The sequence below is a fragment of the Oncorhynchus tshawytscha genome, linkage group LG31, assembly GCF_018296145.1.
Source record: "Oncorhynchus tshawytscha isolate Ot180627B linkage group LG31, Otsh_v2.0, whole genome shotgun sequence".
NCBI lineage: Eukaryota > Metazoa > Chordata > Actinopteri > Salmoniformes > Salmonidae > Oncorhynchus > Oncorhynchus tshawytscha.
The window spans coordinates 21,887,099-21,911,116 of NC_056459.1; the positions used below are offsets into that span (position 1 = coordinate 21,887,099).

A 24,018-nucleotide genomic window follows, 5' to 3' on the forward strand; every position below is an offset into this window, starting at 1 on the left:
TAAGAGGTGACTAAACTATGCCTTCTCAATACAGGATTCTCTATGACCTAAGCACTTCCACAGAGCACTCGAAGACAATAATCGTTGTTCCTGTAGTGACAGATGTCTTTGTAACACACCTTGTTGAGCAATTGACTTACAGCCAGTCGAGAGATGAGCATCATCATCCTCTCACAGAGACTAAATACAGTCCTATTTCTGTAACACCAACCCAGACTAGGAGACTTGGAGGGAAGTATTGTAGTATTTCAGTCTTTGGATGTAACCGTTTTTTGTTTGTTAAACCAGATCCAATGCATTATTTATATTTATGTCCACTGTCTCAGCTGCAGTTTTGTATTTTTTTCTGAATAAATTACAGACTACACACTACCACAGGGAAGAGTAATGGAAAAGTGTATTAGTAGGCACTTTTCAGCCACAGTTTCCTGTTAGCCGATACATGGAAAAACTATATGTACTGTACCTCTCTTCCTCTCTCTCTATTCTCCTCTCCCCCCCCTCTCTCTCATGGCCAAAGTGAGTACATTTCACTTAAGCTGCCTTGTGCAAGAAAAAAACAACTGTTCCCTCCAAATGGTCCACATAGCCAAACAGCCACGTCCGATATGGCTGGAATCTCCATTTCTCAAAGTCAGGAAGGGGAAACATTCCCATGGTCCCTCTGTCCCACCCCCCTTAGAAATCATTACGGAATCAGTGACAATCATTTGCATGGAGGAATATTTATATGAGGCCTGCGAGAAACATTAAAGCTGAGTATAAAAAGTTTTATTGGTATTGATAAGAATTTCCAGGAAATAATACAGATTGAGATCCAACATTTTTATTGTAATACCGTTAACAGAATCAGAGCAAAACACATCATTCAGTAGGAGCCTGATCAGGAAGATCAGCCGGGATGAATCATCAATTACAACTGTAGAGACTGAGATTAACTAGCATGTGTATGGCTTGTGTTACCCTGATGTATTTGCCATGAACTAACCTCTCCAAGGTTGTACTACAGTGACATCTAGTGGCATTATAACAGAGAGTAAAAGTCACAATAATTATCCAAGCACACTTTGCTGGAGGAGAGAAGTTAGGGGTTGCACAAACGTCAATCAAACGACTGGGTGCCTATGTGGGCTATTACACAGTAGACCTACTCTACAACAAAACCAGCTGAATGTACAGAAAACTTGACCAGAAAATTAGAAAAGTGTGAGTGTTCGTTCAGATAGAACATTCTAAAGAGCTTGACATTGATTTAAGAAAAGAGGTGAAATTGCAAAACCTTAATTACCTAACTGTCCATGTGGGATCTGGCATCCTCATTTATCATGATGTAAAATGGATGGACCTTGGAAGTTTTAAAAGGTTGTTCTATACTGTATCTTCTCAGGAGAATACTGATGGAGATTTGAAATAGAGTCAGCAGTTTTACCCTCTGCTAAGATTCTCTGCATCAGCCTTCCCTAGGGAAGAAGTGAAGAAAAAGTTGTAGATATATGTTGAAATATATTATGTAATAGCCACTGATGTGATAACTATTGGGAAGTGTTGATTGTGGAGGAATTTATTAATTGATGAAATACCTGTATAGGTGCATTTTGGATTTAACCCAGTTTTAGGGGTTGGATTCATTAGCAATCACATCAAGTTGAGCTTGAAGGGCATGAGAAACTGACAGCTTGTTTGAGGGATCATGTAGGAAACTGCACTGCAGCAACATTGAACCTAAGGGTGTTTTCACACGGTCCCTTTCAGGTAATTTTTATGAATTTAGTGCGGTTCGGTTAATCTTGAGAGGTGGTCTGTGTTCGGTTCGCTTGAATTCCACGGTCTGTTTCCCTTTTTTAGGTCAATTCGAACACAAAGCTCCCAGGGTCGCTGTGGGTGTCTCTTGTGTGTGTTTGCACGTGGCAAGCGTTTATACATTCACTCTGCCAAAAACTGCACACAGCTACAGTCACTCACCCTTCTAGAAAACTTGAAACAGTCCAACCAGGTCTTGTGTCTTGAAGTCGCCCAGGCTAGCTGTTGCTAGCCAACTTCTTTCACCAATTAGCTTCAGCTGGCTGGTGTGCGACTGTGGCAAAATTTGTTTGACATTTGATAGCCTGTCTCTGGGGCTAGTTAGGGACCATCAATAAATTACACAATGCAAATCAAATGTATTTATAAAGCCCTTCTTACATCAGCTGATATCTCAAAGTGCTGTACAGAAACTCAGCCTAAAACCCCAAACAGCAAGCAATGCAGGTGTAGAAGCACGGTGGCTAGGAAAAACTCCCTAGAAAGGCCAAAACCTAGGAAGAAACCTAGAGAGAAACCAGGCTATGAGGGATGGCCAGTCCTCTTCTGGCTGTGCCGGGTGGAGATTATAACAGAACATGGCCAAGATGTTCAAATATTCTTAAATGACCAGCATGGTCAAATAATAATAATCACAGTCGTTGTCGAGGGTGCAACAGGTCAGCACCTCAGGATTAAATGTCAGTTGGCTTTTCATAGCCGATCATTCAGAGTATCTCTACCGCTCCTGCTGTCTCTAGTGAATTGAAAACAGCAGGTCTGGGACAGGTAGCATGTCCGGTGAACAGGTCAGGGTTCCATAGCCGCAGGCAGAACAGTTGAAACTGGAGCAGCAGCACTGCCAGGTGGACTGGGGACAGCAGGAAATCATCATGCCAGGTAGTCCTGAGGCATGGTCCTAGGTCTCAGGTTCTCTGAGAGAGAGAAAGAGAGAATTAGAGAGAGCATACTTAAATTCACACAGGACACTGGATGAGACAGAAGAAAATCTCCAGATATAACAAACTGACCCTAGCCCCCCGACACATAAACTACTGCAGCATAAATACTGGAGGCTGAGACAGGAGGGGTCAGGAGACACTGTGGCCCCATCCGATGATACCCCCGGACAGGGCCAAACAGGCAGGATATAACCCCACCCACTTTGCCAAAGCACAGCCCCCACACCACTATAGGCATATCTTCAACCACCAACTTACCATCCTGAGACAAGACCGAGTATAGCCCACAAAGCCACGGCACAACCATAGCGGGGGCGCCAACCCAGACAGGAAGACCAAGTCAGTGACTCAACCCACTCAGGTGACGCACCCCTCCGAGGGACGACATGGAAGAGCACCAGTAAGCCAGTGTGTTTACGGACATATTCAATCAATCCCTATACCAGTCTGCTGTTCCCACATGCTTCAAGAGGGCCACCATTGTTCCTGTTCCCAAGAAAGCTAAGGTAACTGAGCTAAACGACTACCGCCCCATAGCACTCACTTCCGTCATCATGAAGTGCTTTGAGAGACTAGTCAAGGACCATATCACCTCCACCCTACCTGACACCCTAGACCCACTCCAATTTGCTTACCGCCCAAATAGGTCCACAGACAATGCAATCTCAACCACACTGCACACTGCCCTAACCCATCTGGACAAGAGGAATACCTATGTGAGAATGCTGTTCATCGACTACAGCTCGGCATTCAACACCATAGTACCCTCCAAGCTCGTCATCAAGCTCGAGACCCTGGGTCTCGACCCCGCCCTGTGCAACTGGGTACTGGACTTCCTGACGGGCCGCCCCCAGGTGGTGAGGGTAGGCAACAACATCTCCACCCCGCTGATCCTCAACACTGGGGCCCCACAAGGGTGCATTCTGAGCCCTCTCCTGTACTCCCTGTTCACCCACGACTGCGTGGCCACGCACGCCTCCAACTCAATCATCAAGTTTGCGGACGACACAACAGTGGTAGGCTTGATTACCAACAACGACGAGACGGTCTACAGGGAGGAGGTGAGGGCCCTCGGAGTGTGGTGTCAGGAAAATAACCTCACACTCAACATCAACAAAACTAAGGAGATGATTGTGGACTTCAGGAAACAGCAGAGGGAACACCCCCCTATCCACATCGATGGAACAGTAGTGGAGAGGGTAGCAAGTTTTAAGTTCCTCGGCATACACATCACAGACCAACTGAATTGGTCCACTCACACAGACAGCATCGTGAAGAAGGCGCAGCAGCGCCTCTTCAACCTCAGGAGGCTGAAGAAATTCGGCTTGTCACCAAAAGCACTCACAAACTTCTACAGATGCACAATCGAGAGCATTCTGGCGGGCTGTATCATCGCCTGGTACGGCAACTGCTCCGCCCACAACCGTAAGGCTCTCCAGAGGGTAGTGAGGTCTGTATAACGCATCACCGGGGGCAAACTACCTGCCCTCCAGGACACCTACACCACCCGATGTTACAGGAAGGCCATAAAGATCATGAAGGACATCAACCACCCGAGCCACTGCCTGTTCACCCCGCTATCATCCAGAAGGCGAGGTCAGTACAGGTGCATCAAAGCTGGGACCGAGAGACTGAAAAACAGCTTCTATCTCAAGGCCATCAGACTGTTAAACAGCCACCACTAACATTGAGTGGCTGCTGCCAACACACTGACACTGACTCAACTCCAGCCACTTTAATAATGGGAATTGATGGGAAATGATGTAAATATATCACTAGCCACTTTAAACAATGCTACCTTATATAATGTTACTTACCCTACATTATTCATCTCATATGCATACGTATATACTGTACTCTATATCATCGACTGCATCCTTATGTAATACATGTATCACTAGCCACTTTAACTATGCCACTTTGTTTACATGCTCATCTCATATGTATATACTGTACTCGATACCATCTACTGTATCTTGCCTATGCTGCTCTGTACCATCACTCATTCATATATCCTTATGTACATATTCTTTATCCCCTTACACTGTGTATAAGACAGTAGTTTTGGAATTGTTAGTTAGATTACTTGTTGGTTATTACTGCATTGTCGGAACTAGAAGCACAAGCATTTCACTACACTCGCATTAACATCTGCTAACCATGTGTATGTGACAAATAAAATTTGATTTGATTTGATTTGTAATAGGGTTAGAGGCAGAGAATCCCAGTGGAGATGTAAATGGGACAATATTTTCATGTTGCAAATCTTTTAGTTGTCTTATTTAATGCTTTCAATATTTGTAGATGAATTTCTGCAATTTATAGTTGGTTTGAGGTTTTTTAAGTCATTGAAATTTGGAGCTATTGACATTTAAACATATTGTCCCATGTACATCGGTGGGCTTGTGGGCAGGATTGGAAGTAAACCCAACCCAATGAACTGTTACGGTAGCCTACCCTTCATTCCGTGACATACTATTTTTTCCTATCATCTCGCAAATCTCAGTTTTTGATGATACTGACTTTATGACCAAAATTATCCCATTTACACGTTGTAGTCAAATTTGACAGTAGAATAAATGTTTCTGACTCATTTCAATGCCACATAGGCTGATTTCAAAACGAGAAGTTGCTTTTAAGGGGCAGTCGATCTTTAAGATTATAGCAGGTAACATCAAGATAACACCTGTTGACATCAACGATGTATATACAGTGCCTTGCGAAAGTATTCGGCCCCCTTGAACTTTGCGACCTTTTGCCACATTTCAGGCTTCAAACATAAAGATATAAAACTGTATTTTTTTGTGAAGAATCAACAACAAGTGGGACACAATCATGAAGTGGAACGACATTTATTGAATATTTCAAACTTTTTTAACAAATCGAAAAACTGAAAAATTGGGCGTGCAAAATTATTCAGCCCCTTTACTTTCAGTGCAGCAAACTCTCTCCAGAAGTTCAGTGAGGATCTCTGAATGATCCAATGTTGACCTAAATGACTAATGATGATAAATACAATCCACCTGTGTGTAATCAAGTCTCCGTATAAATGCACCTGCACTGTAATAGTCTCAGAGGTCCGTTAAAAGCGCAGAGAGCATCATGAAGAACAAGGAACACACCAGGCAGGTCCGAGATACTGTTGTGAAGAAGTTTAAAGCCGGATTTGGATACAAAAAGATTTCCCAAGCTTTAAACATCCCAAGGAGCACTGTGCAAGCGATAATATTAAATGGAAGGAGTATCAGACCACTGCAAATCTACCAAGACCTGGCCGTCCCCCTAAACTTTCAGCTCATACAAGGAGAAGACTGATCAGAGATGCAGCCAAGAGGCCCATGATCACTCTGGATGAACTGCAGAGATCTACAGCTGAGGTGGGAGACTCTGTCCATAGGACAACAATCAGTCGTATATTGCACAAATCTGGCCTTTATGGAAGAGTGGCAAGAAGAAAGCCATTTCTTAAAGATATCCCCTAAAAAGTGTTGTTTAAAGTTTGCCACAAGCCACCTGGGAGACACACCAAACATGTGGAAGAAGGTGCTCTGGTCAGATGAAACCAAAATTGAACTTTTTGGCAACAATGCAAAACGTTATGTTTGGCGTAAAAGCAACACAGCTCATCACCCTGAACACACCATCCCCACTGTCAAACATGGTGGTGGCAGCATCATGGTTTGGGCCTGCTTTTCTTCAGCAGGGACAGGGAAGATGGTTAAAATTGATGGGAAGATGGATGGAGCCAAATACAGGACCATTCTGGAAGAAAACCTGATGGAGTCTGCAAAAGACCTGAGACTGGGACGGAGATTTGTCTTCCAACAAGACAATGATCCAAAACATAAAGCAAAATCTACAATGGAATGGTTCAAAAATAAACATATCCAGGTGTTAGAATGGCCAAGTCAAAGTCCAGACCTGAATCCAATCGAGAATCTGTGGAAAGAACTGAAAACTGCTGTTCACAAATGCTCTCCATCCAACCTCACTGAGCTCGAGCTGTTTTGCAAGGAGGAATGGGAAAAAATGTCAGTCTCTCGATGTGCAAAACTGATAGAGACATACCCCAAGCAACTTACAGATGTAATCGCAGCAAAAGGTGGCACTACAAAGTATTAACTTAAGGGGGCTGAATAATTTTGCACGCCCAATTTTTCAGTTTTTGATTTGTTAAAAAAGTTTAAAATATCCAATAAATGTCGTTCCACTTCATGATTATGTCCCACTTGTTGTTGATTCTTCACAAAAAAATACAGTTTTATATCTTTATGTTTGAAGCCTGAAATGTGGCAAAAGGTTGCAAAGTTCAAGGGGGCTGAATACTTTCGCAAGGCACTGTAAATAAACCCTGGATTGCTGTATATAAATAAACCCTGGAGAGCCATATTGGCTCTCCCCAGAAAAAGCAGTCCTCCATAGGAATGAATGGAATATTTCAATTAAATGTTTCAAGGACAAAATTACATGTATTTAAGTATGTTTTTGTTGTAGTGGGGACTGTAAAATTAGAACTTTCAAAAAATATATACTTTAAGGAATTTTTAAAAATATTTTTATGTTTAGCTCACATAATATGATTTAAAAGTATGCATTTAAGTGTCTGTAATAGAATAAAAGTGGCAAAAACAAATGTAGACATTAATAAATGCATTTCCATATCCTAAATATTTTTTACAACGGTGGGGGAGTGCCAAGATGGGAGCGCAGTGGCTTCAAAACAGCTCCCCTGTTAGTCATCTAGGGCAGTTATTCCCAAACTGGCAATGCCGTTGGAGATACGTCAAATAAAAATGTGATTCAAAAACATTTTTATATATGTATTTTTTTTTCTTTTTTAAACTTTTTTTTCCTTCACATTTTCAAACAGTCCATTTATATTTTCCAACGGGGCTACACATTTGGGTGAGGTTTTTTTCTCGCCTGAGTATCCTTGTTTCACTGCCATAAACAAAATCTAGTGTTCAGCGAAATAACAACACAATGTCAAATACAGGTAGCCTTGTCAAATAATTAACATCCAATCACATTAACCGTTACTTGGTCACGGGAATTTCACTAACGTTCTGTATGTAGCCAAACGTAGCTGCTGCTCATGTTGGTATCTGTACTGATGGCACAAAAGCCATGACAGGGGGACATAGTGGAGTGGTAACGCGCGTGCAAGCAGTTGCTCCCGACACCACAGATGATTTTATTTTATTTTTGGCAGTGAAACGAGGCTACTCAGGCGAGAGAAAACAAGAGAACCTCATCGAAATTGCAACAAGTAGTTCTGTGAAAATGTAATTTAATCAGAAGCCACTGACAGATTTCTGAATTGGGCTGCGCTCAGAGTATCCTGCCTTGGCAAATCGCGCTGTTAAGACACTGATGCCCTTTGCAACCACGTACCTATGTGAGAGTGGTTTCTCGGCCCTCACTAGCATGAAAACTAAATACAGGCACAGACAGTGTGTGGAAAATAATTTAAGACTGATACTCTCTCCAATACAACCCAACATTGCAGAGTTATGTGTATCCTTTCAAGCACACCCTTATCATTAATTCACAATTTTCGATTAACAAATAAGGTTTTATATGTAAGATGGTTAGATAAAGAGCAAACTTATTGATTATTATTATATTATTATTTGTACCCTGGTTTGTCACTTCCCACGGGCCGAGTTGTGACAAAAACTCACACTCATTCTTATGTTTCATAAATGTATTGTATAGTGTGTGTGTGTGGCAGGCTTACAATGATGGCAAAAAAAAAACATTTGAGAGTGCGCTGACCCTGGTGCTAGAGGGGATACGCAGGTTGAATGTTTGAAGGGGTATGGAACTATAAAAAGTTTGGGAACCACTGAGCTAGGGTATATATGGGGAGTAACAGATTACATGTAATCAGTTACATGTAACTCTAATCCATTACTTACCAGCAAAAATATTGTAATCAAATTACAGATACTTTTGAAAAAATAGATTAGTAACTTTAGGATTACTTTTAAATTAAAAAACGATGTCAAAAAAATCCAAATCAGCATTGAAAAAAGTTTAAATTTGTTCAGCCTGAGCAAGTCTGGCCGCAAGTCAGAGACCACTATGATAACACACCAAAATAGTTTGATGGATTGCGGGAAAAGAGCAGGAATAGGCTTTTGTAGGCTACAGTCCAAGCCATGTCTTCCAATGGTGCAACTGCTGTCAGTATCCAAAGATTATCCAACTTCAATAAACACTTGGAGGTAAGGAAGACAGCAGTGGTGTAGCCTACGGGCGATACGGATATCACTTACTGATATCTACTCCACACTGCCCTTTCCCACCTGGACAAAAGGAACACCTATGTGAGAATGCTATTCATTGACTACAGCTCAGCGTTCAACACCATAGTGCCCTCAAAGCTTATCAATAAGCTAAGGACCCTGGGACTAAACACCTCTCTGTGCAACTGGATCCTGGACTTCCTGATGGGCCGACCCCATGTGGTAAGGGTAGGTAAAAACACATCCACCATGCTGATTCTGAACACAGGGGCCCCTCAGGGGCACTACAGAGGGTAGTGCGAATGGCCCAGTACAACACTGGGGCCAAGCTTCCTGCCATCCAGGACCTCTATACCAGGCTGTGTCAGAGGAAGGCCCTAAAAATTGTCAAAGACTCCAGCCACCCTAGTTTAAGACTGTTCTCTCTGTTACAGCACGGCAAGCGGTACCGGAGCGCCAAGTCTAGGTCCAAGAGGCTTCTAAACAGCTTCTACCCCAAACCATAAGACTCCTGAACATCTAGTCAAATGGCTACCCAGACTATTTTCATTGCCCCCCCCCCTTTTACACTGCTGCTCCTCTCTGTTGTTATCATATATGCATAGTCACTTTAAGAACTCTACCTACATGTACATATTACCCCAATTAATCGGTGCCCCCGGACCTTGACTTGTACCAGTACCCCCCTGTATATAATCTCACTATTGTTGTTTTACTGCTGCTCTTCAATTACGTAGTTGTTACTTATATTTCTTATTGTTATAAGTATTTTTTTAACTGCATTGCTGGTTAGGGGCTAGTAAGTAAGTATTTCACCGTAAGGTGTAACCCGTAGTATTTGGCGCATGTGACCAAATACAATTTGATTTGATGTCTACATAGCGCATTGAGGTGAATCACACTGCTGCGCTCTCATTTAGCTATTTACGCCTTACGGATTGTGGTTGTTGTGGATGGCTGTTCACAAGTGTAGGCTATATGAGTATTTTAACCCAATAACGGTTGAATTGAACACGTTTAAACTGCCTATCTGGCATTGTTTTTGTAACCAGTAGACAGCCAGTGAAAAATGCGCTCTCGCAACAGCTGCATAGTGCAGATCCCATCCTTTGGAATAACATTTTGACAGAGGTTCTCCCAACTCCTCCGTGGTATTGTTCTCCATACTGTGGGGCTTTTATTGCTCATTCTAATTCGTGCTGTAGGCCTTAACGGACACATCCTCAAACTCGCGCCCTTTTTATAGACACATTTCTGCAAATGATTGGGTATTCAAAGTGTCACCAACAAACAATATAAACAATAGGCCTATAGCAGATGCAGACTATGGCATACATGTTTCACATGCAAATAGCACTTTTCGGTAGTGCTCAAAGCATGCCATTCTATAAGAGCAGTATTTCTCGAAACAATGACCCCAATCAACAAAATCTAAATCATAAACAACAGAGTAGGTTAATTACAATTTGGCTAATCTATATTTCCATATTGCCAAGTGCTATTCTTGAATATAAAGGGGTAATAAATTAATTGTAATTAATGGAAATATGACCGAGTTTGGTTTTTAATGTAAAGATATAGCCAAATCATATTAATATCTGTAGTAAAAAAATATGATTTAGAAGAAGCCTACATAACCATAAAGTAAAATGCAACATACGTTTATGACAAGCTATGTGCACTCTAACATTGACTTATTCTACAATAGATGTCGTTCAATTGGTAATATTAATTTTTGTCTTCTAGTGCATTTTACGGGGAAAGTAATCCAAAAGTAACTGAAAGTAATCCGATTATGTTACCGAGTTTGGGTAATCCCAAAGTTACTTTACTGATTACAGTTTTGGACAGGTAACTAGTAATTGTAACGGATTACATTTAAAAAGCAACCTACCCAACCCTGGGTATATATACATCTTTGGTTGACATCAAGTAATTTCATAACTGATTAAAAGGTTCTCGGAACGTTTGAAATTTCAATTTGAAAGTCTTCCGGATTTTTGAAAGGGACGGACCCGAAGTGTGTAACAGTGTTTACACTCCGTCACGAAATCGAAACATTTGTACATTTATCTGTCAAACAGTTGTCTTTTATTTAGCTAGCTAGCTAATGCCCTTTAGTACTTGTATCAATGGAAGACATGGAGCATAATAAGGCACCCTCTGTCATCGATCGGTATTACACTCGATGGTATAAAACAGGTAACTTATTAGCTAACTAGACATATTTTTGCTAACGTAACCAGTGTTCACCACTGACACTGGGTGTCGACATGAGACCAACACGTGTGTTTTGGCTTTGGGTATGGTAGCTAGCCTGACAGCTTTTGCGATGTATTTTCATAGAATTTGCAGTTGACTCATTTCTTTAAGAACTGGGCTGGTCCCAAAAACCTCAAATCCGTATCCCTCCTTGTCCATGGTTGCGGACCACTGGCGTATTTTTTTTTAAATGAATGAATAAAGTTGTAACGAACGATGTATTCTTCTTTGTGCTTAGATATCAAGGGCAAGGATTATGAAGACCAGTGCGTTCTTCAGCATTCAAACAGGTAGCTGGCTAAGATAATGTGTTCATTTCCTACTTAAAATTGCCAATGTGCAGCTCATAAACAAAACTGCAGCTCATCAACGCGTTACTTTGGGACACAACACTCCCGATGTTGTCCCAAAGCTAATCAACAATTTGCTTTGCTACCTCCACAGACAACATGATTTATTTTCTGTAAATTTAAACATGGCGCTAATGTGTTCCTGTGGATCTCTTTTGACAGAATCTGTGTCATCACCCTGGCAGAGAGTCACCCTATCCTTCAGAACGGGAGGTCAATCAAGAGCATCAACTATCAGATCAGCGCTGGCTGCAGTCGCCTGCATAACAAAGTGTCTGGAAAGTCAAAGAGAGTATGTACCAATGTTTATAAATCCTGGTTTTGAAGATGCTGTGTTTTGGCCATGGAGAGGCTTTGAATCAATGGGTTGGCCATATTGGCACTCTTCAGAAAAGTAGTCCTCTATATTTCATTAAAATGTAGGCTATTTAATTAATTAATTTTTATAGTGGGGAGGGTAACATTAGTACCAAAAAAAAAAAACCTTTAAGGAAAGTGTTTTAATATACACTTTAATATAGCATTTTTTTAATGTTTAGCTCACCTATAATTTAAAAGTATGCAATAGAATAAACATGGCCCCAAAAAGTGCTGAGCGATTAGTGCTTCTTGAGGTCGGTTCGGTTTTGATTATTTAGGTTGAATGCTGTAACAATACAGAATAAAACAATTAACCAACAATTAACTGCTTATCACTTATTAACGATAAATATTTTAAAGTAAAGTAATGTGAATAAATTAAGTTGTGTATATTAGATTTTTTATTTTATAACTTTATTATTTAATTCCAAGTCATCTCATCTCTATAGAGCTGCTGCCTGACAAAATCACAATTGTTGTAGTTCTTCAAAGGTAATAAGGCATACTTTTATGACTGCTGATGAATACCAACTGTCATTCACTTAGATCATGTATTTTCAGGTAGAGGTGCCTTGCGAATTGTTTTTAATTTTTTAATTTTATTTAACCAGGCAAGTCAGTTAAGAACACATTCTTATTTTCAATGACGGCCTGGGAACAGTGGGTTAACTGCCTGTTCAGGGGCAGAACGACAGATTTGTACCTTGTCAGCTCGGGGGTTTGAACTCACAACCTTCCGGTTACTAGTCCAACGCTCTAACCACTAGGGTACCCGGCTGCAAAGCAACAGCTGCTCTCTATATCCCCTCACAATTGCCATTCTGCTCTCCAGGCTGCAGCACACTAACCTAATGTAGCAGGCCGGACAAGTAGATGCACAGTGGATTATGGGTATTGTAGTTAATTACCAAGTTATGTGCGTTAATATTGGCCTGTTGGAAACTACAACTCCCTAGGACATCTCACAGTTCAGGCTGGATCTGATTTATCTCTTGAGAAACTGAAATGTGAGCATCGAGCTCACATAAAAAAAATAGAATTCAAATTAATGAACCTACTTTTCAATTAATCGATCAGCACTACTAAAAACAAATGTAGACATTAGTAAATGTCTTCTATAGTTAAATATTTTTTACAATGGTGTGGGAGTGCCAAGTTGGAGGTGTGGTGGCGTCAAAACAAATCATTGGTATGTACTGCTAAAACTGAAGTAATGTTTTGTTGTTGTTAATATAGTCAAATCAAATCACATTTTATTTGTCACATACACATGGTTAGCAGATGTTAATGCGAGTGTAGCGAAATGCTTGTGCTTCTAGTTCCGACAATGCAGTAATAACCAACAAGTAATCTAACTAACAATTCCAAAACTACTGTCTTATACACACAAGTGTAAGGGGATAAAGAATATGTACATAAAGATATATGAATGAGTGATGGTACCGAGCAGCATAGGCAAGATACAGTGGATGGTATCGAGTACAGTATATACATATGAGATGAGCATGTAAACAAAGTGGCATAGTTAAAGTGGCTAGTGATACATGTATTACATAAAGATGCAGTAGATGATATAGAGTACAGTATATACGTATACATATGAGATGAATAATGTAGGGTATGTAAACATTATATTAAGTGGCATTGTTTAAAGTGGCTAGTGATATATTTTACATTTCCCATCAATTCCCATTATTAAAGTGGCTGGAGTTGAGTCAGTGTGTTGGCAGCAGCCACTCAATGTTAGTGTTGGCTGTTTAACAGTCTGATGGCCTTGAGATAGAAGCTGTTTTTCAGTCTCTCGGTCCCAGCTTTGATGCACCTGTACTGACCTCGCCTTCTGGATGATAGCGGGGTGAACAGGCAGTGGCTCGGGTGGTTGTTGTCCTTGATGATCTTTATGGCCTTCCTGTAACATCTGGTGGTGTAGGTGTCCTGGGGGGCAGGTAGTTTGCCCCCGGTGATGCGTTGTGCAGACCTCACTACCCTCTGGAGAGCCTTACGGTTGTGGGCGGAGCAGTTGCCGTACCAGGCGGTGATACAGCCCGCCAGGATGCTCTCGATTGTGCATCTGTAGAAGTTTGTGAGTGCTTTTGGTGACAAGCCGAATTTCTTCAGCCTCCTGAAGAGGCGGTTCTTCACGATGCTGTCTGTGTGGGTGGACCAATTCAGTTTGTCTGTGATGTGTATGCCGAGGAACTTAAAACTTGCTACCCTCTCCACTACTGTTACATCGATGTGATTAGGGGGGTGTTCCCTCTGCTGTTTTCTGAAGTCCACAATCATCTCCTTAGTTTTGTTGACGTTGAGTGTGAGGTTATTTTCCTGACACCACACTCCGAGGGCCCTCACCTCCTCCCTGTAGGCCGTCTCGTCGTTGTTGGTAATCAAGCCTACCACTGTTGTGTCGTCCGCAAACTTGATGATTGAGTTGGAGGCGTGCGTGGCCACGCAGTCGTGGGTGAACAGGGAGTACAGGAGAGGGCTCAGAACGCACCCTTGTGGGGCCCCAGTGTTGAGGATCAGCGGGGTGGAGATGTTGTTGCCTACCCTCACCACCTGGGGGCGGCCCGTCAGGAAGTCCAGTACCCAGTTGCACAGGGCGGGGTCGAGACCCAGGGTCTCGAGCTTGATGACGAGCTTGGAGGGTACTATGGTGTTAAATGCCGAGCTGTAGTCGGTGAACAGCATTCTCACATAGGTATTCCTCTTGTCCAGATGGGTTAGGGCAGTGTGCAGTGTGGTTGAGATTGCATCGTCTGTGGACCTATTTGGGCGGTAAGCAAATTGGAGTGGGTCTAGGGTGTCAGGTAGGGTGGAGGTGATATGGTTCTTGACTAGTCTCTCAAAGCACTTCATGATGACGGAAGTGAGTGCTACGGGGCGGTAGTCGTTTAGCTCAGTTACCTTAGCTTTCTTGGGAACAGGAACAATGGTGGCCCTCTTGAAGCATGTGGGAACAGCAGACTGGGATAGGGATTGATTGAATATGTCCGTAAACACACCAGCCAGCTGGTCTGCGCATGCTCTGAGGACGCGGCTGGGGATGGGCCTGCAGCCTTGCGAGGGTTAACACGTTTAAATGCTTTACTCACGTTTAAATGTATATTATTGCATTTTAGTCATTTAGCAGACACTCTGCAACTTACAGAAGAAATTAGGGTGAAGTGCCTTGAGCAAGGGTACAGACTTTTCACCTAGTCTGCATCAGGATTTGAACTAGCGACCTTTCGGTTACTGGCCCAAAGCTCTTAACGGCGAGGCTACCTGCCGTAAGGATACTCTGGCATATTAGGACTATTATTATATTTTACACTACTATTACATATACTGTGGTATTGACATCCTTTGATTTTGTGACTTGTGACGGTCAAACTAACACGTGTCTTCTTCATTTCCAGGGAGGACAGTTCCTCACAGAGTTCGCTCCTTTGTGTAGAATAACATGTACAGATGGTGTGGAGTACACCATTTACAGGTGATTACAACCTTTGTGTAGAATAACATGTACAGATGGTGTGGAGTACACCATTTACAGGTGATTACAACCTTTGTGTAGAATAACATGTACAGATGGTGTGGAGTACACCATTTACAGGTGATTACAACCTTTGTGTAGAATAACATGTACAGATGGTGTGGAGTACACCATTTACAGGTGATTACAACCTTTGTGTAGAATAACATGTACAGATGGTATGGAGTACACCATTTACAGGTGATTACAACCTTTGTGTAGAATAACATGTACAGATGGTGTGGAGTACACCTTTTACAGGTGATTACAACCTTTGTGTAGAATAACATGTACAGATGGTGTGGAGTACACCATTTACAGGTGATTACAACCTTTGTGTAGAATAACATGTACAGATGGTGTGGAGTACACCATTTACAGGTGATTACAACCTTTGTGTAGAATAACATGTACAGATGGTATGGAGTACACCATTTACAGGTGATTACAACCTTTGTGTAGAATAACATGTACAGATGGTATGGAGTACACCATTTACAGGTGATTACAACCTTTGTGTAGAATAACATGTACAGATGGTGTGGAGTACACCATTTACAGGTGATTACAACCTTTGTGTAGAATAACATGTACAGATGGTATGGAGTACACCATTTACAGGTGATTACAACCTTTGTGTAGAATAACATGTACAGATGGTATGGAGTACACCATTTACAGGTGATTACAACCTTTGATGCTCTTGTATTATGATTTTCACCTCTGCAGATAATCTACCCTTTATGGTTAGTGCCATTCACTACTCTAAGATCTTTTTAAATTAGCCTGAATTATAATCCTGGTTAATCTTTTCAGCTGCATAAGGGGTCGGCTATTGGAGGTCAATGAGGATATTCTTGAAAGACCAGAACTTTTACTGGGAAAGGTGAGAAACATTTCCATAAGGTTCATACCAGTTAAAATACATCTTTGGTCAATCTAATGTTCCCCATTTACATATACCCCATTGAGATGGTAAATCACATTACCATTAACATGGCTAACTTTCCTACCTGTCTTTCATGTGTATTTGACCAGCCTTCCACTGAGGGATACATTGCGGTCATCCTCCCTAAAATAGAGGAGAGCAAGACGGTCACTAATGGTCTCCTTAGCAGAGAGGAGTACGAGAGCGTTGTCTCTAAACGGACCAAAAGCACCCAGCCAGAGCCACAGCCGGAGCCACAGCCACAGCCAGAGCCAGAGCCATGCTGAGGAATGAGGTCACAGGGACTCCTCACACTCTCCTCAGCCCAGCTGGAGTGACCTTTCCTGTGGCAGCTCTGTTGGAGGGGGTCCCTCGTCTCAGGCCCAGCCAGACCTAGGTACTTACATCACAGCATAGTGCATGCCCCTGTCCAGATATGGACTTATGCCTGTGGTGGATGACGGTGCAGATATCTGGGGTGCTGGAGGTAATGCACTGTGCCTTTAAGTTCTCTAGCCTCTACCTTACCTGTAGGCAGTCCAGGGCAAATACTGTTTTGTTTGCTTTGATGTAACATGAAGAAATTCACAGCCAGTTAAGTTTTATGAGATACCTTTTTTAAAATGTTTTGCTCTTTACTAAGATCGTTGATAAGGAACGTGACATTTATTTTCAAAGGAGGAAGTCTAAGATATTTCTATTATGTCAGTTATTAAGTGACTATGTACCAAACAAGCCCATGTTTTTGTTCTGTTAGAAAAATATGTATTTTTTGTTTACTGTACATACCTTAATAAATGACACAATCAAACCAGTTTTAAGAAAAATAAGGTTTATTTAGATTTGTGTTCTGTTTATCAATCATTCAACTGTCAAAAGGATAGATGGTCTAAAAGTACATCTGCTTCTGCACATCTGTGGTTTCTTTACTCAACAGAAGATGACATTAGCTACAGCCATACACAATCAACTCTAAAGCTTTATATGGTTATGCAGTCTTCACACTAACCATTCAGGTTTAGTAGTACCAGAATCGTCACCTCAGTGGCTATAGCTACAGGTAACTTCCAAAATAAAGGAAACGCCAACATAGTGTCTTAATGGGCCACCACGAGCCGCCAAAACAGCTTCAATTCACCTTGGCATAGATTCTACAAGTGTCTGGAGCGACACTACCATTAACAAAACACACAATTATGGAATTTCTAGTGGAGGAATGGTGTCGCATCCCTCCAATAGAAATTCCATAATTTTGTCGCTCCAAAATCTCCCATAAGTGTTCAATTGGGTGGAGATCTGGTGAATAAAAAAAAAAATATATATATATATATATATATATATATATATTTTAACCTTTATTTAACTAGGCAAGTCAGTTAAGAACAAATTCTTATTTTCAATGACGGCCTAGGAACAGTGGGTTAATTGCCTGTTCAGGGGCAGAACAACAGATTTGTACCTTGTCAGCTTTAAAGGGTGTGAGACCAACACACCCTTTAAACCCCCTGTGCTCCTTTGAGACCCCTCTTTCAAAGTCACATATCTCTTCTAGCCATGGTAGCCAAAATACTGGGCAACTGGGTGTTTTTATACATGACCCTAAGCATGATGGGAAGTTAATTACTTTATTAACTCAGGAACCACACCTGTGTGGAGGCACCTGCTTTCAACAGAGTTTGTATCTGTCTTTTACTCAAGTGTTTCCTATATTTTGGCAGTTACCTGTATATATCTGTGCTTCAAGTACCATAATAATACACAATAGCCCACAAGGCAGTCTTAGCCTGCATCCCAAATGGCACCCTTTTCCAGTGTTTTCCAAACTAGGGGTCACGAGAGAAACTGGGAAAAAAAGAAAATAAATTGCTCTTGGTTCATAGAACAGGGGTCACATCAGTAACTTCCGGTAGCCACTAGATGCAGTTATAATAATGCTTCTGTTTTCTTCCTACAAATGTGGCTCAGTCTTTTTGAATGGTTTAAGCTATTAAATATTATGACCCCATCACTGAAAGATAAGACTCTCAGGAACACCTACAATGCCCACAAGCCACACAGGACTAATTAGAACAGGCACTAAATCAGGGGGGAAAATAACATGATGTTCTTCTCTACACATGTTCTTCTCTACACATGCATTTCAGTCACTTCAAACCCTACTTTAGATTGAAATACTGTCAAAAGTAGTGTCAGACTGATTAGTAATAGACATTGATTACATACATTTTTTCAAAATTCGGACCAAAATGGGGTCGCGGGCCAAAATATTTTGAGAAACTAGGTGCACTACTTTTGACCAGAGACCTATGGGCGCTGGTCAAAAGTAGTGCACTGAACAGGGTGCCATTTGGGACATAACCTTAATTACAAGTACACTTCATAAGGAACAGCTACAAAACCACAGTTGATTTGACTCATGCGCTAGGCCAGCAATCTTTTACATGTCTTCTGAAAAATGCATAAAACAGTATACCACAAACACTGAATGTGATTCAATACTCTAAAGACAGTAGAAAGTCAATTGGATAAAATTGTCTCCGCCTCTGCTGAAATGGAGCAATAATAAGAGCCTTATGTTTCAGTCTATTAGCAAGCCAAGTGTCATAATACCCTGATTAAACCATCCATTTACTCTCTTATTTGGCATCAAAGTGAGAGCATTGATTTCACTCAATAATTACTAAACCATGATGGGATTTGGTTGGCGTACAACAGTGAGAGAAACAGCAGAAAGCTGGTCTGCTACCAGATCTGTTTGGGCTGTCCTGCCAACTCCTCATGACAATGGCCATAGGAGTTGATAAGACAGCCACAACTGATCTGGGACCAGGCAATCAGAAAGCTGGTTTAACAGCCCAAATCACAGGGATTGATAAAAGGAGATTCAAAGACCTGTCAGGTGATGGCATCATGCACTGGCGATGGATTTCATTACAGCATATTTTTTTAAATATTTGTTCATACATCTGCTGTATTTGGCTGAGATGTGCTACAGGTAACAGTTACATCACAAAGCAAATGGGCTGATTACACTGACAGAGGCACGTGTGAGTGGTGGGTGCACTGCCATTATGCCTGCGTGAGTGACGTTTCATGTATGTCGCCCCCTGGTGGTCGACAATGGTACGCTCCAACTCTGATAGGTGATACAGGTTAGGGATCAAAGGTCGCTGGACTGGACTACTTGCTCTCCAGGAAGGTGAGGTTGGCCATATGCTGCTCCAGGGATTTGACCCCGAAGCCGTTGCTGTTCTTGCCGTTGAGCACATCGTCTTTGACGGCCGTGGACGACTGCCTGTCCCTCCAGCTTTGTGGAGAACCCAGACTGCTTCTCTCTGACTTATACTGGAGACACAGACACAGGACAAGGTAGAGTAATAACACATTGGAAAATGACCACCATTGATATATTCATCTGTACTTAAAAAAAAGTGTACTCAAACCCCAGTAAACATTGGTAAGAGGGTGCACTTGAACCACTTGGTAGATGAGCTGATGTCAACTGTGATCTCTCACCTTTCTGACAATCTTGTTACAGACTGGCAGGAGGTAGATCACCACAGTAATGATGGCTCTAGTGTTCTGAATGGAGGAATCCACCTAGAGACAGACAGAAAGTTTTCAAAAACATGTCAAGGATGGTGGTCTGATAGAATGTAATAATTATGATTACAACATAAAGATATAGATAATGGTAAAACAAATAATGGTATGTATACATGGGAAAGCTGATGTATACATGGGACCTCTCACTACAGTGTTTCTAAACCTCTCACTACAGAGTGTTTCTAAACCTCTCACTACAGAGTGTTTCTAAACCTCACTACAGAGTGTTTCTAAACCTCACTACAGAGTGTTTCTAAACCTCTCACTACAGAGTGTTTCTAAACCTCTCACTACAGAGTGCACAAACTGAATTGGTCCACTCACACAGAGTGTTTCTGAAAGGCTCAGTACAGCGTGTCTTCTAAAACCTCAGGAGGCTGAAGAAATTCTACAGAGCTTGTCACCAAAAGCACTCACAAACTTCTACAGATGTTTCTAAGCATCCTGGCGGGCTGTATCACCGCCTGGTTGGCAAACCGCCCTCAACCGTAAGGCTCTCCAGAGGGTAGTTTCTGCAAACGCATCACCAGAGGGGCAAAACCTCCCTCCAGGACACCTACACCACCCATGCTACAGGAAGGCCATAAAGATCATCAAGGACATCAACCACCCGAGCCACTGCCTGTTCACTACCGCTGTCATCCAGAAGGCGAGGTCAGTACAGGTGCATCAAAGCTGGGACCGAGAGACTGAAAAACAGCTTCTATCTCAAGGCCATCAGACTGTTAAACAGCCACCACTAACATTGAGTGGCTACTGCCAACACACTGTCAATGACACTGACTCTACTCCAGCCACTTTAATCATGGGAATTGATGGGAAATGATGTAAATATATCACTAGCCACTTTAAACAATGCTACCTTATATAATGTTACTTACCCTACATTGTTCATCTCATATGCATACGTTGATACTGTACTCTATATCATCGACTGCATCCTTATGTAATACATGTATCACTAGCCACTTTAACTATGCCACTTGGTTTACATACTTATCTCATATGTATATACTGTACCGATATCATCTACTGTATCTTGCCTATGCTGCTCTGTACCATCACTCATTCATATATCCTTATGTACATATTCTTTATCCCCTTACACAGTGTGTATAAGACAGTAGTTTTTTTTTGGAATTGTTAGTTAGATTACTTGCTCGTTATTACTGCATTGTCGGAACTAGAAGCACAAGCATTTCACTACACTCGCATTAACATCTGCTAACCATGTGTATGTGACAAATAAAATTTGATTTGATTTGATTTGATTTGTTTCTAAACCTCTCACTACAGAGTGTTTCTAAACCTCTCAGTACAGAGTGTTTCTAAACCTCTCACTACAGTGTTTCTAAACCTCTCACTACAGAGTGTTTCTAAACCTCTCACTACAGTGTTTCTAAACCTCTCACTACAGAGTGTTTCTAAACCTCTCACTACAGAGTGTTTCTAAACCTCACTACAGAGTGTTTCTAAACCTCTCACTACAGAGTGTTTCTAAACCTCACTACAGAGTGTTTCTAAACCTCTCACTACAGAGTGTTTCTAAACCTCTCACTACAGAGTGTTTCTAAACCTCTCACTACAGAGTGTTTCTAAACCTCTCACTACAGAGTGTTTCTAAACCTCTCACTACAGAGTGTTTCTAAACCTCTCACTACAGTGTTTCTAAACCTCTCACTACAGAGTGTTTCTAAACCTCTCACTACAGAGTGTTTCTAAACCTCTCACTACAGAGTGTTTCTAAACCTCTCACTACAGAGTGTTTCTAAACCTCTCACTACAGTGTTTCTAAACCTCTCACTACAGAGTGTTTCTAAACCTCTCACTACAGTGTTTCTAAACCTCTCACTACAGAGTGTTTCTAAACCTCTCACTACAGTGTTTCTAAACCTCTCACTACAGAGTGTTTCTAAACCTCTCACTACAGTGTTTCTAAACCTCTCACTACAGAGTGTTTCTAAACCTCTCACTACAGAGTGTTTCTAAACCTCTCACTACAGAGTGTTTCTAAACCTCTCACTACAGTGTTTCTAAACCTCAGAGTGTTTCTAAACTACAGAGTGTTTCTAAACCTCTCACTACAGAGTGTTTCTAAACCTCTCACTACAGAGTGTTTCTAAACCTCTCACTACAGAGTGTTTCTAAACCTCTCACTACAGTGAGTGTTTCTAAACCTCTCACTACAGAGTGTTTCTAAACCTCTCACTACAGTGTTTCTAAACCTCTCACTACAGAGTGTTTCTAAACCTCTCACTACAGTGTTTCTAAACCTCTCACTACAGTGTTTCTAAACCTCTCACTACAGTGTTTCTAAACTCTACAGAGTGTTTCTAAACTCACAGAGTGTTTCTAAACCTCTCACTACAGAGTGTTTCTAAACCTCTCACTACAGAGTGTTTCTAAACACTACAGTGTTTCTAAACTACAGAGTGTTTCTAAACCTCTCACTACAGTGTTTCTAAACCTCTCACTACAGAGTGTTTCTAAACCTCACTCACTCACTACAGAGTGTTTCTAAACCTCTCACTACAGAGTGTTTCTAAACCTCTCACTACAGTGTTTCTAAACCTCTCACTACAGAGTGTTTCTAAACCTCTCACTACAGTGTTTCTAAACCTCTCACTACAGAGTGTTTCTAAACCTCTCACTACAGAGTGTTTCTAAACCTCTCACTACAGAGTGTTTCTAAACTCACTACAGAGTGTTTCTAAACTACAGAGTGTTTCTAAACCTCTCACTACAGAGTGTTTCTAAACCTCTCACTACAGTGTTTCTAAACCTCTCACTACAGAGTGTTTCTAAACCTCTCACTACAGTGTTTCTAAACCTCTCACTACAGAGTGTTTCTAAACCTCTCACTACAGTGTTTCTAAACCTCTCACTACAGTGTTTCTAAACCTCTCACTACAGAGTGTTTCTAAACCTCTCACTACAGAGTGTTTCTAAACCTCTCACTACAGAGTGTTTCTAAACCTCTCACTACAGAGTGTTTCTAAACCTCTCACTACAGAGTGTTTCTAAACCTCTCACTACAGAGTGTTTCTAAACCTCTCACTACAGAGTGTTTCTAAACCTCTCACTACAGTGTTTCTAAACCTCTCACTACAGTGTTTCTAAACCTCTCACTACAGAGTGTTTCTAAACCTCTCACTACAGAGTGTTTCTAAACCTCTCACTACAGAGTGTTTCTAAACCTCTCACTACAGAGTGTTTCTAAACCTCTCACTACAGAGTGTTTCTAAACCTCTCACTACAGAGTGTTTCTAAACCTCTCACTACAGTGTTTCTAAACCTCTCACTACAGTGTTTCTAAACCTCTCACTACAGAGTGTTTCTAAACCTCACTACAGAGTGTTTCTAAACCTCTCACTACAGAGTGTTTCTAAACCTCTCACTACAGAGTGTTTCTAAACCAACACTAGACACACCAAACACACAACCTCCATCTCCTGCTCCATTTAAAAATACTTTTCAGCAATGACCTTTGCCTGATTAAAACACCCTTAATTCCCTTGTGACAGACAGAGTGGACTGATCTGTCTGGCTAATGACAACTTGAGGGGAAAGCCAATGCCCATCTAACAGATCCACATTAATCAGAGAAGCCCAATGGTTGTGTCCCAAATGACACCCTATTCCCAACATAATGCACTACTTTTGACCAGAATCCTATGGGCCCTATTCAAAGCAGTGCACACTATATAGGGAATAGGATGCCATTTGGGATGCACCCCATGTTATTCTCTCTTCTCTCATCCTGATTGTAACCTTTCCCATTAGTACAAGGTGACCAGTGTCAGTTCATCACTGTCCAACAGATTTTAAGAGGTTCATTAAGCTCAGGGTTTAATTTTACAATAATGTTTTTATAATTGACCTCTGTCTGTGAAGCAGTAACAAATGCTGTATTAAGAATGGGTGGACTGTCTCTTATCATTGCAGTTCATCAATACTCCTTTGGCAGGTTTCTTTTCAGGGCATTCTCTCACGCTCCCTATAA

At 41.5% G+C, this 24,018-nt stretch overlaps 2 protein-coding genes across 5 annotated transcripts in view; one reads left to right on the top strand and one right to left on the bottom strand.

Moving 5' to 3' along the window:
- Window positions 1-10,983: 10,983 nt before the first annotated feature.
- abitram (actin binding transcription modulator) lies at window positions 10,984-17,224 on the top strand. Its single transcript, XM_024395374.2, has 6 exons — window positions 10,984-11,194; window positions 11,493-11,544; window positions 11,767-11,896; window positions 15,366-15,442; window positions 16,298-16,367; window positions 16,520-17,224. The coding sequence occupies exons 1-6, from the start codon at window positions 11,125-11,127 to the stop codon at window positions 16,694-16,696; spliced, it is 576 nt and encodes a 191-aa protein (XP_024251142.1). The 5' UTR covers window positions 10,984-11,124; the 3' UTR covers window positions 16,697-17,224.
- A 715-nt stretch (window positions 17,225-17,939) lies between these two features.
- The window catches only part of ctnnal1 (catenin (cadherin-associated protein), alpha-like 1), a 135,779-nt gene continuing 129,700 nt past the window's right edge, over window positions 17,940-24,018 (bottom strand). For all 4 annotated transcript variants that reach the window (XM_042310014.1, XM_042310012.1, XM_042310015.1 and 1 more), the window contains exons 18-19: window positions 19,926-20,009; window positions 17,940-19,754 (exon numbers count right to left, since the gene is read on the bottom strand). In XM_042310014.1, coding sequence (XP_042165948.1) covers window positions 19,590-19,754; window positions 19,926-20,009 — 249 coding nt within the window. In that variant the 3' untranslated portion in view covers window positions 17,940-19,589. The remainder of the gene's footprint in view (window positions 19,755-19,925; window positions 20,010-24,018) is intronic.